The 17,190-nt window shown below is 36.3% G+C and overlaps 1 protein-coding gene across 1 annotated transcript; it reads left to right on the top strand.

Annotated features, from left to right (window-relative positions):
• The first annotated feature begins 6,896 nt into the window (after positions 1–6,896).
• Positions 6,897–12,682, top strand: PEX13 (peroxin 13). The gene is made up of 5 exons (XM_089162889.1): positions 6,897–7,117; positions 9,021–9,251; positions 9,331–9,617; positions 11,258–11,350; positions 12,204–12,682. Exons 1-5 carry the CDS (start codon positions 7,105–7,107, stop codon positions 12,417–12,419), a joined length of 840 nt encoding a protein of 279 aa, XP_089019015.1. The 5' UTR covers positions 6,897–7,104; the 3' UTR covers positions 12,420–12,682.
• The last annotated feature ends 4,508 nt before the right edge of the window (positions 12,683–17,190 follow it).

Raw genomic sequence — 17,190 nt, 5'->3', positions numbered from 1 at the left:
TAGACCAAATGAATACTCGCCTAAATCCAGTGAAGAAGTCTGCAGATATGCTTCTGGTTTACACCAGAACAAAAATTTGGCAGCAATAGATTTTGAAGTTGAATCTGTCATCAAAGGATTAGAAACTTTTGAACTCTTTCTTCAAAACAAAAAGATTCTTGTTAGAACTGACTGCCAAGCTATAGTCAGATTCTATAACAATTTAAATGAGAAAAAAATTTCCCAAAGAAGATGGTTAATTTTTAGAGATACTATTATTAACAAAGGTTTTGATATTACTTTTGAGCATATTAATGGTAAAGATAATTTCCTTGCAGATGGATTGTCTAGATCCTTATTTGGAAAATAATTTACAGGAATTAGATATGGTTGAATCTCAGCCTGAAGCTCTCAAAGATATGACTGGATCCCAGCCAAAAGATACTTCTATTGAAGAGATTATAGCTTCAGTGGTTAATTCCCGAAACAGCAAAGATAAAGTCCCACAGATGGGAAGTGCTAACTTAAAAAGGAAGCATGTACCCAAGAAGATTATGTATGGGCAGAGATATCTCTACACCATAGATGAAAGATTTCAATTCAAGGTCTTACTTGAAGTTGAAGAATAAGATAAAACAATTTTAGATAATCTTTGGATTTCTCATCATCAGAGTGTCCAAGAACCAGCAGATAAAAGCAAACGTGACTACTTCAGTTCAGTCATGAATTGCTTAAATTATCAGATGAATATGGCTTATTCTAAGTCAAAGTCCAACTATAGATATTATGTTGTGTTTAAAGGAAAGCTTCCTGGAATTTACACACAATGGTCAGATGTCTCTATTTGTATCAGAAACTTTGACAAGCCTCTGTACAAAGGCTATGTTGATCTTTTTGAAGCTTTGAAGGATGCTAGAAAAACTCTTGGTATCAACTTCTACAAAGATCCAAAGATTGAAAAAGTTGACAAAAAAGATTTCAAAGGAGCACTTATGGCATGTGATGAGTGTTCTGTCACAAAGATGGAGATCAAAGATCTCACTGAATAGTGTGAAATAAACAGGGTGTCTGCATTACGCCTTGTTGAAGAAGTTAACAGCTTAAGACTTGCAAACCGCAAGCTTGAAAGCGAGAAAGTAGAATTAACAGCACATCTGCTTCGTGCCAAAGATCTCTTGGGCATGAACGAATCCGAGATTATGACTTCATTTGTCAGTAAACATAAGAAAAGGACAAATGAGGCCCCAAAAGATAAGTCCCCCTCAGAAAGACAGATTATAAAAGCTCTTGAATCTCCCATCCAACAGTATATTAAATCAATTGATGAAATGATGGTGAAGGTTAAAGAATTAATGTCAGCAAAAGATGGTGGACCCAGTTCGTCCAATTCCACAAGATCAGATGGCCCGTAGAAGATTTTCCAGAAGAAATGAGTACAATAGAAGATTTAGAAGAATAATTATTGCCGAACTTGGAGATCTTCTCATTCCAAGATGGGTAAATAAGTATGGACAGATACTCGGACGAAGGTTCAAGAAAAATAAGAAAGCTGCCTGTTTCCTGAAAAAGTATGAAAGGAAGCATGAAGAAAAGGTAACTAAAAAAGCTAAGAGGAGAAGCAGATCCCAAATCATGGAAATGATGGACGATCAGCCTCTGAAGTTCAACAAGACTATTGAAGAAATCATCAGTCTCGCATCAGAAGATTTTGAAGTACGAAAAGTAATTGTGTAAAGATGCTGCTGATGTCATAAAGATGCTGCTGCAAAGATGCTGCTGACGCCATAATGACGTCATCAAAAGTTTGATGTGACTATAGGATATAGGAAATCCAGACTGAACGAATCAGCGTTCAGATAAGATTCCCTTTTATCCTTTTATCCTTTTATCTTTTAATAAGTTACTTTTTATATTTCTTTGAAGTCCGATATCTATATAAAGAACTTCAATGTTTAAGTAAGATATAGAAGTTTTTGGAGTCAGAAAGTTTCTAAACTATTGTAAGCTTGTAATAGATAGTGAATGTTTATGAAGTACCTTATTTCAATATTGCACTCATCTTGAGAAGGTCCAAGCGTAGGAAGACTGCGTCTTCTTCTGTAAGTTCCTTTCTTTATTTCTTTTAAGATATGGGCTTGTAGTAGTGGAGTGATTATGTATTTCATGTCATCTGCATGCATTTTCGAGGTGGATAACCGTGGAACATGCCTACAGTCGTGCCTCTGTTCTTGGTGACGACCACCACTGCATTCATGTAGGATCATCTGCATATTCATTAATAATCCTAGATGAGTAGTTTTAGTAATAACTGAAACTAGGTGTATGCGCAGTTGAGTACAGGTTGAAAGAGACCCAACTCCAGTGCTACCTAGGATTGGTGAAACACTATTATGAAAGCTGATGTTAAATAATCCTAAGAATTATTCAGAAGTTCAGATGACAGTTTATAACCCCGTGAATTAGTCGGTGAGGTGCCTGACGGTCTGAAAGTCTGTTTAAATCTTAAAGAATGAGTAGAGTTAAAGGACCCTATCTGATAAAGCCAGAGGAACCAGGCTATGAGTCAAGGACCGGTAAAGGCCTCGCGAGAGCCGTGAAGGGCAGTGAGTGTAAGTCCCGTTGTGCCGGCGAGATTGCAGAGGTGCCAGATGAGTCTGTTGATGTAAGCCTCTCTTGGCCTAAAGAAACAAAACCATTAATTTGGTTGGGTTACTCCTCGAAAATTTCAAATTTTCACCTGACCTCGCATATCATTCTAGTATATCGCATCCATGCATTAGATCTCAAGAAGAGTTGAAATCTGGTTGAGAGTAAACAGAAATGCATTCCTTGGCCCAAAAGGAAATGCAGAAAGCATCACTGCTTTGCAGTGCAACTTCTAGAGCGGGCTTGGCCATAAGTCTCGGTTGGTACGATGTAAGTATGCAAGAGCCCTGTAGGCCTTGTGTTTTGCGTCTGTTTATTTCAAATATACTGATTACAATACTCTGAGAGTATAGGTCACATTTGCATATAGGTTTGCAAAGTTCGATCCAGCGAACTTAAAATACTCTGGAATACCCCTTTATCTTACGCGTATATATATATATATATATATATATATATATATATATATATATATATATATATATATATATATATATATATATATATATATATATATATATATATATATATATATATATATATATATATATATATATATATATATATATTATATTTGTAACATCATCCGTAATACTTGTTTGAAAAGAATATCTTGAAAAACCTAATGCTGAATGTAGTCTTACATTAAGGTAAACCAGGGTAAAAATCTGTGTCTCTTTCTTTTTTGTTTTCTGTTCAATCATGTATGATTAGGGCTGCAACTGGGCCGGGCTTTTACAATCCCAAGCCCAGCCCTATATGGTATAATTTGAGCCCATTCCCGCCCTGGCCCTAGTTCAGGGCCAATGATGATTGTCCCTGGCCCTAAGCCCTACAGGGCTAAGCCAAGCCCATTCCCGCCCTAATTGGCCCTAATTGGGCCGGGTCAAGATGGGTTGGCCCTGATTGGCCCTGATTAGCCCTGATTGGCCCTGTCCCTAGCCCTGATTGGCCCTGTCCGTGGCCCTAATTGGCCCTGATTGGCCCAGGCCCTAATTGGCATTGTCCCTAACTTTAATTGGCCATATCTTTGGTCGTAAATATCAAATGTAAGACAAGCAGTAATTAAAATACATATTAAAGTAATTAATTCTTAAATTCCAAACTCAGTTTTGAAAAATAAAATTGTAAAGATGTCAATAAATATCCAAAACTTATATTCAATATGTTTTTAACTATTTATACCCATTTAGATTTTAGAGAAATAGATAAATTCAAATTTCTAGGGTTTTCTAATTTGCTATTCGATGAAAATTATGGTTATTATATGTAAGCTCGAAGAGAAAAAGAAAAAGATTTATCTCAATTCTCAATTAATTTCTAACTTCTAAGACAATGGTCAAACTTCATTCCAAATTTTCAATTTGTCTTTCCCCCAAGTTTCTCTCTCTCTCTCTCTCTCTCTCTTATTCTGTTTTTTCCTTTGGTTTTTCTCCAACAGCAAAGAGTTAAAATTATTCATGAAATATAATAAGTAGAGAGAAGAATTGTAATTAAATTTAGGCATATTTGAAAGTCAAGTCAATTATAGAGAATGTCACACAAACTCTTTTTGTAAACTTAGAAATAGCAGAGATTCAGAATTCAAAAGGAATATGATAAATGCAAATTTTATCTTCAAAGTCAAGAACTTAAGCCGTAGGTAGGTATGTTTTCATTCACAACTCTTCAATAAATTGATATCTTTATTCAATACAAAAAAAATTCATATTCAAAACCTTGTTAATAAGTAAATCTACGATAATTTAGTATTCAACAAAAAAAAAAATGTATTTTTTTCATAGTAAAAGAAAATGATGTTTTAGTTACAAACATAGCTTTGAAATATCACGGTAGATTTGTTAGATATTCATGATGAGAAGTTGGGGTATAGATTTTTTAAATATTAATTCTTTATGTAATAGTTTTTATTATTTATAATATATTATCTCGCCTTAAGCAAAAAAACATAATCAATATTTTATTGAACTAAAAATGACTTTGTTGAAAAAGTAAAAATTACCTTAAAAATAATATAAAAAATGAATTTATAGTTTAATATGATCAAAGTGACAAAATGTCAAAATCAAGACTCATATCAATGTTAGTATGAAGATCAGGGTAAAAATCTAGTACTGTAGTACATGATCATCGTCAAATTAATATTAAGATTAGAGCAAAAAATAAGGTCAGGATCAGGGCCAAAATCAAATAGATGCTTATTATATTGGTAATGAGGTTATAATTTATTTTTATTAATTTTCTACAAAACATGATCATGTTTCTAAAATTTGACACGTGCCAAGTATCCACCCATATGTATTACAATTAATTCCTCTCCATGTGGGTGGAGGGTCCAAAGTCTTTAGACTCAAATCAGAGCCAAGATCAGGGCCAAAATCAGGGCCAGGATCAGGGCCAAGATCAAGGCTAGGATCAGGGCCAGAATCAGGGCCAAGATCGGGTCCAAAATCGGGGGCCGGGATCGGGGCCAAGATCGGGTCCAAAATCGGGGCCGGGATCGGGGCCAAGATCGGGTCCAAAATCGGGGCCGGGATCGGGGCCAAGATCGGGGCCAGGATCGGGGGCCAAGATCAAGGCTAGGATCGGGGCCAAGATCGGGGCGGGAATCGGGGCCAAGATCGGGTCCAAAATCGGGGGCCGGGATCGGGGTCAAGATCGGGGCAGGAATCGGGGCCAAAATCAAGGCCGGGATCGGGGCCAAAATCGGGGCCAAAATCGGGGCCGGGATCGGGGGCCAAGATCGGGGCCAAAATCGGGGCTAGGATCAGGGCCTGGGTCAGGGCCAAAAATCAGGGACGGACTGGGATGGGCTGGGCGGGCCAGAGAGTAATCCCAGGACCGCCCTTGGCCCTAGTTCAGGGCCAGAATATTTTGGCCCTAACCCGCCCTTAGGGCCAAAATCTTTAGCCCAAGCCCTATTCGGGCTCAGGGCGGGCTTAGGGGCGGGTCGGGGTCGCCGGGCCAAACTTGCACCCCTATGTATGATTGATCAGTCTAATTCTAACAAAAATAAATTAAAAAAACATTTGAATGAGAGAACAATGCCTAGTCTTCAGAACAACCAGGATGAGACTTTTGGAGTCTTTTGATATATTTATCTACCATGAGTTTGTTTATTTCTATTTTTTGGTTTATACTTTTATTATTTATTTTAGTCACTTAATTCAAGTAATAGTTCTACATTCTTTTATTTTTTATGATATCATTTTAGGCGAGCATCTCTACACAAAAAAAAAAATGCAAGCATCACAAAAAAAATTGCATGATCAATTATTGTGAATTTCTCTTTATCGAAGTAGTCACTTAATGATTCAATTAACAAAACTAGCTAATAATGACTTTAGATTTAGCCAGTTATCTTAAAAAAAGAAAAAACTTTAAGTTTGCAAAGATAATTAAAATAAAAGAAAATTGCACTTGTAGCCCAAAATAGAAGCCTTAAAGCATTGACACCCTACTTTATATTTGAAAAACACAAGCATCTTAAAATTGGATTTCATTGAACACATTAGTCAAATTTGTCACTAAAAATCATTAAATCACTGTTTATTTTCTTTCAATTCAAAGATATCCTTGTATATGAAGAGAAGAAAAAAAATAGTAATTTAACTATTTTCAGTAACAAATTTGATTAATGTGTCTAACGATGAAAATTTAATTTTAGAGTGTCTATATTTTTAAATGTAAAGTAGAGTGTTAGTGCTTTAAGGCCTCTTTTTCGGAAGATAATTCATTGACAAAAAAAAAAAAGCAATTTAGTTTTAAATAATGATTTTTTTATTTTTTATCTTTTACTCGTGAAACTACCACACTATCATATTAGGTAACCATCTTCCTTTGGATTCCCAAACCTTTAATTTTTAAATTTTTTTTCCTGTCACTTTCCTGGTCGATTAGTTTTAGATGTAAAAGTGTCCAAAAGGTGAAAAATCACAATTTTAGTTAGTAATGTAAACCTAAACTCAGATTTAACTAATTTTGTTATTTAAATATTAAATAAAAACTTGAAAATTGTTCATCACCTAATTTTTTCCTTTATTTCCGGTCGTTAAAGTGAACCTAAGGTCATTATTAATTTATTTATATATTACCCAAAAGAAAAAGCCAATCCGAGTCTAGACTCGTCAGCGCGTTGACAGCGATCTCGCTCGCCCGCGGTTACGTTTAACACGTAGTACACATGGCGCTACGACATTGGCTATCATTCTTTATTTCACATATATAGATAGATTATAGAATCATAGAAGCAGTTCTCTTCTGCCGATCAAAACTTTATCCCAATAATAATTCAAATAAATTAGGGAAAAAAAAAAAAACAGATAAAGAAGGCCTATTCCTCCTGAGGTTTTCGTTTCTGAGCGTTGTCGAGGGTTTCAGGGGAGAGAGAGGAAGACTCAACGAAGCAGATTCATACAGCTGAGAAGATCGACGACCTAACCTGCTACCCTTTCCGGCAGCTCCGGCCACAGCTGCAACATGCAATCTGGCGGTAACCACCTGCTTATGCTTCTCCGCTGCGAAATTGAAATTATTTTCCCCAATTTGTTCCGTTTATATTGATTTGTCTTTCAATTCCTAAATTCTAATCGTTTTCGCTTTAAATGAATCTTAACGGTGACAAAGACGAACCACTATAGAGAATTGACCGTGGATCATTGTTTTTAAAGCTCCTCAACCTCGCAAACCGAGCTCAAACCCTAAAATCAAAACTTTTGCTCTTATCTAATCGAATTCCTTCCGAGGTTTGCTGTCATCTTGGTTTCTTTTCTTTGTAATTTTACAAAATTGATTTTTCCTTGTGGGACGACCTCAGCTTTGATCATCCTGGATGGTTCAAGATTTTCTGTCTTTAATTTTCTTTTGCGGGAATCGAAACTGATTATGCAGCACGTTGCGTAACGTGAGTATGACTTGCATTTGACCGTCCTGATTTAGGTAGTCTGGACCATTTTCTTTGTGGTTTATGATGTCTTATATATATGTTTTTGCTTACTATTGCTTGTCCATCGATTGGAAGACTCTTATTACTTTCGATTGTTGTAACATACTGCTGCCTATTCCCACCCCTTCCCCTTTTTTTCTTCTATAATTTATTTAAGAATGCTTAGCTGGGGATAATCTATCTTGTATGCTAAAACGCAGGCTTGCTTCAAAAGGTTTATGAGGTTCTCTGATTTAGCAGAGTGCAGAGTTGATATCCTGAAACCAGTGCTACCAGTATTAAAAACTTCATTTGTTTTTGGCTGAATTATATTTTGGTGAATGAATAAATGTTGAATCTAATCTTTATTTTGACAGCTTTTTAGCCTTTCGTTAATGAATTGTTTCAAGTAATTTTCAGATCCAAATTTGTTAACTATTATTCAACTGAGGTTGCACAAGCATTGTTGAATATCTATTTACTTAGAGTGATTTTTGAAACACTTTAGCAGCCATGGTGGAATCACCTTGTAGGTTCCCACCCTTGGGCATCATGATACACACTTTTACATGGTTTTCAGTGATTATATATTTGAGGGTAGTAGAGACATTAGATTGCGTAAAGATGGAGTGGGTAATCAGCCAAACAAAGAAAAGCCGTCTATCCAGTTTTTCTCGATCTTCCTCTTAATTGGAAATGACATCTAGAATCATGTACCACTGCTGCTATGGAAGCTCTAACTGGTTGCTGGGATCTAGAAGATTATTCAGTCATATTGATTTCAATTTGCAGGGTTTCAGAGTCTGACTTTTCCAAAATTCGTTTCATAGTTCAATGATTTGATGCCAGTTTCAGCTCATCAAGTGTGCTGATTTTCATCATAAGAGGTGATAATTATTGCTGCTGAATATCCCTTGCATTAATCTGCTGATCTAATCAATATCCAATTTTCAGGGATTCTTCCTCCCTCTTGTCCCTTCTTTCTATTGGTTATGTCCATTAATTATGGTTGTGTAAATTTTCTGGTTGGCTGCAACTGGCGGTGGCCATATTGAATTGTTGATTAGGACCTCTATTCCTTCAACTGTTAGAACTTGATGTGGTGATTTTTGGGGTTAGGATTACATGTAATCTTGTAATCTATCCTTATATTATTTACTGCTTCTACAAGATGATTCTGATGGTTATATAGTTGAGGCTTGAAGATTTTGGTGGAAAAATTGTGTATTATATCTTTGGAAAACTGACGCCTTCAAATTTTTTGGTTGTGAGGGTTGGGGTTGGGGTAGGGGTTGGTTTGTATTAAAGGTAGTTTTATTCCCGTGAAGGGTTTCAGGTACTGCCGTGCACCATGCAGGACAGTACATTAAAAATATTTTTGTTTGATAGGTCAATCCTCTTATTTGCTGGATTTTATATTATCTCTCTCTCTCTGCTATTAATGAGTAGATCTGGAATTATGCCTTTGCAGGCAACGGTCCCCCACCAAAACCTTGGGAGCGAGCTGGGACCTCATCTGGTCCTGCACCTTTTAAACCTCCATCACCTGGTAGCACAAGCAACGTAGTTGAGGCTTCAGGAACTGCTAAACCTGGCGAAATTGTTTCAACTGCTGATGCAAATGCTACTGTACAAAGAAATAATATTGGTCGGCCTTTGCCCACTAGGCCCTGGCAGCAGAACTACGGAAGCAGTTATGGAGGTGGGTTCTATACCTTCTTTCCGGCAGTTTATTGCTTCTGTTTATCCAATGGAGCTTATGATTTCTTCAATTGTTCCAGGTTACAATTCGGGCTTGAATTATAATTCAGGCTATGGATCTGGAATGTATGGTTCATATGGTGGAGTTGGTGGAGCTGGTGGAGCATATGGTGGTGGAATGTATGGAGGGGGTTATGGTAGCCGTTATGGAGGATCTGGAATGTATGGTGGGGGAATGCAAGGTTATGGCGGCCCTATGGGGGGTTATGGAATGGGCATGGGAGGTCCTTATGGTGGTCAAGATCCAAATAATCCATTTGGGGCTCCTCCATCTCCACCAGGCTTCTGGATTTCATTCCTTAGGGTGGTGAGTTAAATCTTTCCTTGGTCCACAAAAGCTCCAAATCTATGGTGTGTTTCTGTTTTTTTGCATTAAGTTGGTATTTCCAAAATATATGAATGTTTTGAAGAAAGTTCACTTGTTTTATTCAGGTTGCTACAACGGGTAGTTCTATAGGGCATACACGAACACATACCTCACAAACAATGTGTTTATCAAATTCAAAATGGATTCGACCACAGAAATGCTCCCCTCATTTGTTTTGTAGTCTCGTTTGCTAAAATAGATGGTTATCTGTTAAATCTATATGCTAAAAATTGCCGGTTCTTGATTTATGCTTATGTTAGTGGTTCTTCACTGTATTTTGTTTGTTGATCTATTAGGTTAACATATTCAATGGATGATTTTGATCCAGTTAGTAGTTCGTAAGCCCTTGACATAAGGCATATTTTTATATTTCCACGTTTGCTTCATTGGTTTTTAGATGAATTTATTAATTATATCAAGTGCAGACATGGTAATTCCTGTCATTTCACCCTTCAACTGGAATGTTTTTAATCAAGGCTAAAAAGTATATGGAGACCTACATCCATAAGAAGGTTAAAAAGTCCTAGTAGCTGCCGTTTACTCTGGTTCCCTACTGTTTTTTATTTTGAGCGGTGGACTTATTACCTATATTAATAAAAAATTTCCAAAGTCCAAACAAATCTTTACAAAGAACCAGGCTCCAGCAAGAGTAATATCCTGCTGCCTGCAGTCAAACAATATTAGTTCAGATTTGGCAATATCAGTCAAATAATGTTGCACACATTATTTGTCTAATACTCAAGTATAGCAAAATAAGACTTTGGAAAACTTCAATAACAGAGGTCTGGATTCTAAAATCAGGATAACATTTAAGTTGGATGGTCTATTCTAGGAAGAATTGACCTGCAGAATTGGGCATAAGTCTTGATAACAGGTAAGAATCTTAAAGAATCCTGCGGTGACTGGGAATAATAGTTCAAGATCTAGAACTAGGTTTTCCAGCCATAATTCTTAGATTGTTCTGCTTTTTGGAACAGAACAGGATTGACGCTCCTACCTGATGTAGGAACTCTAAAAGAAGAAGATTCCTTCGTAATGGATATTTGGACTCTTTTTTTATTGATTCTATGTTTTCATTTGGCTAACTTCTATCATAAAATGTATGGCTGATGGCTGATTGTAATGAAAACCCATTGAACCAAAGGCCCAACATTTTGGAAACTGACTGAATCTTATTTCCTATGAAATAAGTCAACTTTTGTGTTTTTTCTGTTGTATCATATAGGATATATCTAAAGATGGATATGCATACTTCGCAGATCTTAGGAATTATCTGCGTCATACTGGACGGCGTTCTCTTTTTACTTTTTGAGATGACTTCCTTTTGTGGTGGGCCAATGACTGTTGTAGCTTTGCAGTATTCGGCACCCATGGGGTTTCTTGATCAGTTCTATGGTCTGTTTTTAGGTTTCAAAGTTGCATGAATTCTTTATGGGTGCAGCTTTAGTTATAAAGCAATAGTATTTCTCATCAGATTGGGTTCATTCTTCTTGATAATAATTTAGGTTTTCATGTTTATAGATTGATTTTGTACTTGTCAATTTTATGGATTATGATATATTTTGCCTTTGATGGCACAGCTGCAAGGTGTAGTAACCTGGTTCGGTCGGATTTCAATGCTAGTAGACCAGAACACCCAGGCATTCCATATGTTTATGAATGCTCTTCTTCAGGTGCTCCCTTTTATTCATCCATTCACAGCTTTCCATACATTTTCATGGTTATTGATATTGCAGGGCTCGGTTAAGTTTTTGATAGTGTATGTACTCTATGATTTTTGTGTTCTGTCAGTCCTAAAACCTACAAATATGATAGTAATAAGTTGCATTTCATATTGAATGGTGTAGAAAGTATCAGTTTTTTTTTTTTTTTTTTTTTTTTCTAGCATTTATGATGACAACTCAAATGCCAATGATGACATGGGGTTCTTACTGTGGGGATGTGATGGAGGTCCTTGGTTTATTAGTTGCTTACCCTTCCCCTCCATTCAGTACTATTCTCTTTCTAATGTCATCTTTGATTTAGAAAAAGTAAGTGACAAGGTCAGTTACTACAACATGATCTCCTTATACATTCTGTAATGTTGATTAACTTATCTTTGCTGTCCAATTGGGAACTGACCTCCATTGATCATTGTTGGATGGATGGAGTACTGCCTAGATTGTCTACCTAACAAATTTCATGGTCATCTATATGGTCCACCATTCTAGTGGATTTTATCCCCTGTATTTCCAGTTGACAAAAGGGGGAGTTGGTGTAGCATTGCTACTCATACATCATCTACTTTACATAGGTGGCTTAAGCAGATTCCTTTGTGCATCACTTAGCTTGAGGCTTGAGCGATGCTATTGCCATCTCTGGGTGATTCACCATCCGATATGGTTTCAGGAGGTTGTGGAGAAAGTTACAGATAAACTGTATTAAACGGGTACCACTAAGGGCAATCAGAAACCAGAGTTACTGTGATGACGACTTTAACACTTTGTTTCTCAAATCTGATTCGTTGAACTGGGATTCTTGTTACAGCTCTTTGATCGCTCTGGTATGTTATATGGGGAGCTTGCGAGGTTCGTCTTGAGATTGTTAGGGATCAGAACAAAGCCCAAGAAAGTTCACCCACCAGGGTCTGAAGGGTTACAAGGCCCCCACCATCCCCATGGTGGCCAAAACCACATCGAGGGACCGAGTTCTGCTCCGGCTGGTTCATGGGACAATGTGTGGACAAATGACGCAAGTAAATGATTGCAGCTTCTACTCATGCTGCAGTGAAAAAGAAAAGCAGGGTTGAAGCCTGTTTAGAGGTGATAAGAGACTCCAGCATTGCATTTGTAGATTGGTCTTCGCATCGGAGTAGGTCAAACTTCCAGACGGGAAAAGAAATGTTTTACCGTCCCTTTTATAATTTCAGGAGAGCTGTTCTACCCCTAAGAGAGTTTGCTCTTTCCTTTCAGTTTGTCGAATGGTGTAAGAAAATTCAATGGAAAGAAAAGGGAAAATTTTCTGGACATCATTTTGAGTATATATGTATGTTTTTTGGTTCTAGTAGTGCAAGGCAACCCGTATGCTTGGCTTTGGGAAATGATGTGTCATAATGTACCTACTGTAGTTGTGATATATACCTTGTGGTATTTATGTTATTTACAGATTAATATTTACTCTCCTCCCTCCCTCTCCTCTTTTGGTTTTGGGTTGTGGGGTGCTTAAAAACACCGTTACTTTCAATGCTGATGTTGTAAAGCTCTAGGGTAACCTTCCATTGTAGTTGTTTGAAGGGTATCAATTTGTTAGCATGAAGCCCATTTTTATCTGTTACAACTGACAAGGACTTTCTTTCTTTAGGAGAATGATCATAATTCATAAACGACTACGTCACTTGTCATGCTTTTTACAAACTCATAGCCTCTATGAACAAATTATATCATTTTGAATCACTTAACTTCAGATCAAAAAGGAAAAAGAAAATACCTTCACAATCATTTCTTTTAGGTGTAAAAGACCCGCACTATTCCGGCTATGTTTCCTGAAGAGTTGCTTCTGTTGTCTAGTTCCACCGGGGGAAAATTATCCTTTCTTTCTGGTAAATGGGGAAACATAGTAAGGATATGCATGTTAATAAAGTGGCTACCGTCACAATAATTGGTTTTTGAGCAAGTTATGATGGCATCTCAAAATGAAAGCTTTAAAACACTGATATCACACTTTATGTTTAAAAAGCATAGAGACCCCAAAATTGAATTTTTATTGGATAAATTTATTCAATTTTTCACTGAAGACAATTAAATTACTGTTTATTTTAAAAAATATTTTTATAATAAACAGTGTTTAAAAGAATTTCAGTGAAACATTGGACAAATATATCAAATAAAAATTCAATTTTCGGGTCTATGTGCTTTTTAAACATAAAGTGGGGTGTCAGTGTTTTAAGGCCTCCATTTTCAAGTACTAGTGCAATTTGCTCTTGAATTTTTCTTCTTTGGTGGGTTTTGTAAGAGAGGGGTGGTGTTGTTTAAGTGAATTTCTATTTTAATTGGCCTCCAGAAATGATCAGTATTAGACCCTTATTTAGTTGCACCAATCCTAGATAAAATATTAAATTCTTATTTATTTATTTTGAATTAGTAGTTTTTAATAGAGGGCTGGAGTTTTTTTTTTTTTTTTTTTTGGGTGTGGGGTGTGGGGTGTGGTGGGGAAGGGAGACAACTATTTGCATATGTGGCTCTTCGTCCCAAAGGGATTCAACCTCTTAATTCATATTGTTAAAGCATTGATCTTTGCGAGCCAGTCTCTTGGAGTTTATTAAATTGTTATTTGTTAGGGCTAATGTTGCAAAACATAATCAAAAACATAAAAGAAGAGGTTTGGTGATATATTAATTTTTGATGATAGATGCAACAAAGACAAAAGAATCCATGTTACATAAACTAAAAATTGGATAATTTTCATATGGACCTCTAAAGTTTCATCTAAGTTATTTTTACGTAAAATAATGATATTTTACATATGTCTACCGTGTGGAATTAGATCAAGGGTACACTGTCATTTTTATGATCAAACATTACGTCTTTTTGATTTCCTTTCATCAACTTCTTCAAATCTCAAATGGAGATATCAAATGCTAACAATTTGGTCATGGAGTGATCTTCTAACTCAATAAACTTGTCAATTAAATGAAGAAAATCAAAAAGTTATAAGCGAATTATGACCATATTAATTGATTTTTTTAGATAATAAGTAAGATAAATATAAAATGTCATTTTTTTAATTCAAAATAAATCGGATTAAGCCTCAGGATCAAAATGAAAATTTGTATCTTATAGGTCATATGTCATTCTCCCTTCTCAGGTAAATAAAAGCATTACAAAACTTGTAACATCCCCACGACCATGTTGGGTTTTCTTGGTTTGAAAAGAGTTCTACCCTCGTGGATAGAAGATGACCAAAATCTCCAACCGGTTTAGAGGAAGTTGAATCAATAAAATTCAATTTTTATAGTTAACATTAGTTGCTCGATTGATAAGACCAATACTTCTGAATGAAGATGTAATAAATTTAACTTTTGTTAATGGCACGCGAAATATTTTCATCCGAATACATAAAATACGATCCTATACCAAAAAGTAAGATTAAAACCTTAGGTCAAGCCATCCTTGTGGTCCTTATCAATTAAAGAAATTCAATTATTAAACGAGTCTTTTGGGTAGGAATTATTAAAGGTATTTGTTTTTTCTGGCATTAAATGTTGATGTCTTGTCCATTTTCAGAGAACATATCCTTTGTCGTACAACTGTTCGCTTTGCACGCGTTGATGAACCCGTTGACCCACGTGCACAAGCTAACCCATGTGCTCAACCTTATTTTCCCCATAAAAAAAATGTGACATTTTAATTCGCATGTTCTTGAGACCAGGGAACGAAAGTTCGCTAATATCGCCAGGTTCGCTGCCCAGCGAACCTGGCGATATGGCGAAATTTCGCCGGAGTGTCGCCGAAAGTTCGCCTGAGATAAAATTCGAAGTTTAAACTTTAAACCCTGCTCATCTCACAAAAACCCTCCTCTTGCGTTTCTTTTTCTTCAGATTTACTTGTTCCGAAACGTGTTTCAGGTTGAAGAAGATAACACATGTTGAAGAAGATCGGAGGTTGAAGATGACTGTCTCTGTTTCCCTTTTCTTCTTTTTTTTTTCTTCTGAAAACCCTTTGCTGTCTGACCTGAAAATCCTTTGTTGTTTCAGGTTGAAGAAGATCGGAGGTGAAGATGACGCTATTTAGGGTAATGGGTAGGTCGTTCTGTCCAAGCAATGTCAGGCAATTTCCGGCGAAAGGTTGCTGTTTCCGTTTGCTGTTTCAGGTTGAAGAAGATCGGAGGTGAAGATGACGCTGTTCAGGGTAATGGGTAGGTGAGTCCGTGAGTAGGTCGTTCTGTCCAACCAGCAATTTCCGGCGAAAGGTTGCTGTTTCCGGCGAAAGGTTGATGTTTCGCCGGGAAATCGCCGATTTTCCGTCGAATAGTTGATGTTTCGCCGGAAAATCGGCGATTTTCCGGCGAAAAGTTGTAGTTTCGATATCGCTCCTGCTTTTAATTCGCTCTTTATCGAACCAGGCCGAATTTCGCCAATATTTCGCGAAATTCGCCGAAATTACGTTCCTTGCTTGAGACTACACATAGACCCACACTTACGCTACGTTCATTTGCAAAGGTGGATGGAAAAAAAAGAGGTGGATGGAAAGAAGAAAAAAAATGTGGGTCCATGTGTAGTGAGACGAGGGAGAATGAAAAGAAAGGAAATGGTTTTATAGAAAAGTGATAGTGGTGGATTCCACTTTTTAATTTTTCAAAATTTTTCACAAAATCCAACCAAATTTGTAAAGTTTTAAAATAGATTTGGTAGGAAAGTTGGGCTGCCACATCACTAGACAAGTTTCCTTGATTTAAAGAAGTATGTCTCTCACTTTCTCATTCCAAGTAACTAAACAATCTATAATTTTGGGATTTAAAGGAAAAGTAAGAAATCTACACTTTTTTCAAGAATTTTCCCACCCCACTTTTATTCCAGCAAACAAACGCAACCTTATGGTTTTACACTGGTGATTTTATGTGGGACTTTCCTTCTTGCACGCAGCTCGACAAATTACTTCCATTTAATTTATTTAGTAAAAAAATAATAAAAAAAAACTTACCTACCCCTTTACCAAGAAAATGTTCTAAATGCCCCCATTTAACTATTGTAGAAAATCCTCATTTTTCTGCAATCTGGTTTAATGACAATTCAAAGCATGAGAAACTATCGGGAATAAAGCTGGAGAAAGATGGTCGCAAGCTATCCATTACTAGACAGACAATCTTAATACATAAATCCATAAAACGGTCAATCAATACGATCATAAGCATTTTACATGTCCAACTTAATTGCCATATATTTTTGCTTTTGCTTTTTATATTTTCGAATGTATTAGAACATCTCATGGTGACAAAGACACTGTCAAAGATAATTCTCTCACGTACAAAAGCAGATTGATAGGGGTTGGTTATGGAGTCCAGAACATCATGAAGACGTGATGCTATTATTTTCATCATCATCTTGCAAAAGACATTACCTAAAGCAATGGGACAAAGTTGTTCTGCAAGTTATGGCCAACTAACCTTAGGAAGTGGGCAAAAAAAAGTCTCATTAAATGAAGGTGAGATAGAACCTGTGTTAAAAAATTCAGTGACCACAAAGTAGAAATCTTGCTACATTAAATCCCAATACTTTTATAAAAAGGCCAGAGGAAACCCATCCAGACCTAGTGAATATTCAAAGTTCTCTACTACAGTGGCAAACTATAGTAGCAAATATTACATGTCACTAATTTTTAACAAGGATAATTAGTGTTACTCCCTTGAATTATAGTTTTATTACTAAAAGAACTCTGCTTTTTAAGAAATTACTGTTGCTCCCCTCATTTTTAACAATGTTAAACGACTGTTAATGTTGAATTTAATGTTTATTTTACCTTTTTATAATCAAGAAGGT

The sequence above is a fragment of the Hakea prostrata genome, chromosome 7 (assembly GCF_041222555.1).
Source record: "Hakea prostrata isolate BN-2017 chromosome 7, UWA_Hpros_2, whole genome shotgun sequence".
Taxonomy (NCBI): Eukaryota; Viridiplantae; Streptophyta; class Magnoliopsida; order Proteales; family Proteaceae; genus Hakea; species Hakea prostrata.
The sequence above is the reverse complement of the archived record's forward strand: the minus strand, read 5'-3'. Positions and strand labels throughout refer to the sequence as shown.

What these genes read in the sequence shown, in the direction of transcription:
- PEX13 (XM_089162889.1), top strand. An exon ending in GGATTTCATTCCTTAGGGTG is followed by an intron (nt 9,618 to 11,257) that starts GTGAGTTAAATC and finishes TTGATGGCACAG; the next exon opens with CTGCAAGGTGTAGTAACCTG. An exon ending in TTATGAATGCTCTTCTTCAG is followed by an intron (nt 11,351 to 12,203) that starts GTGCTCCCTTTT and finishes TTCTTGTTACAG; the next exon opens with CTCTTTGATCGCTCTGGTAT.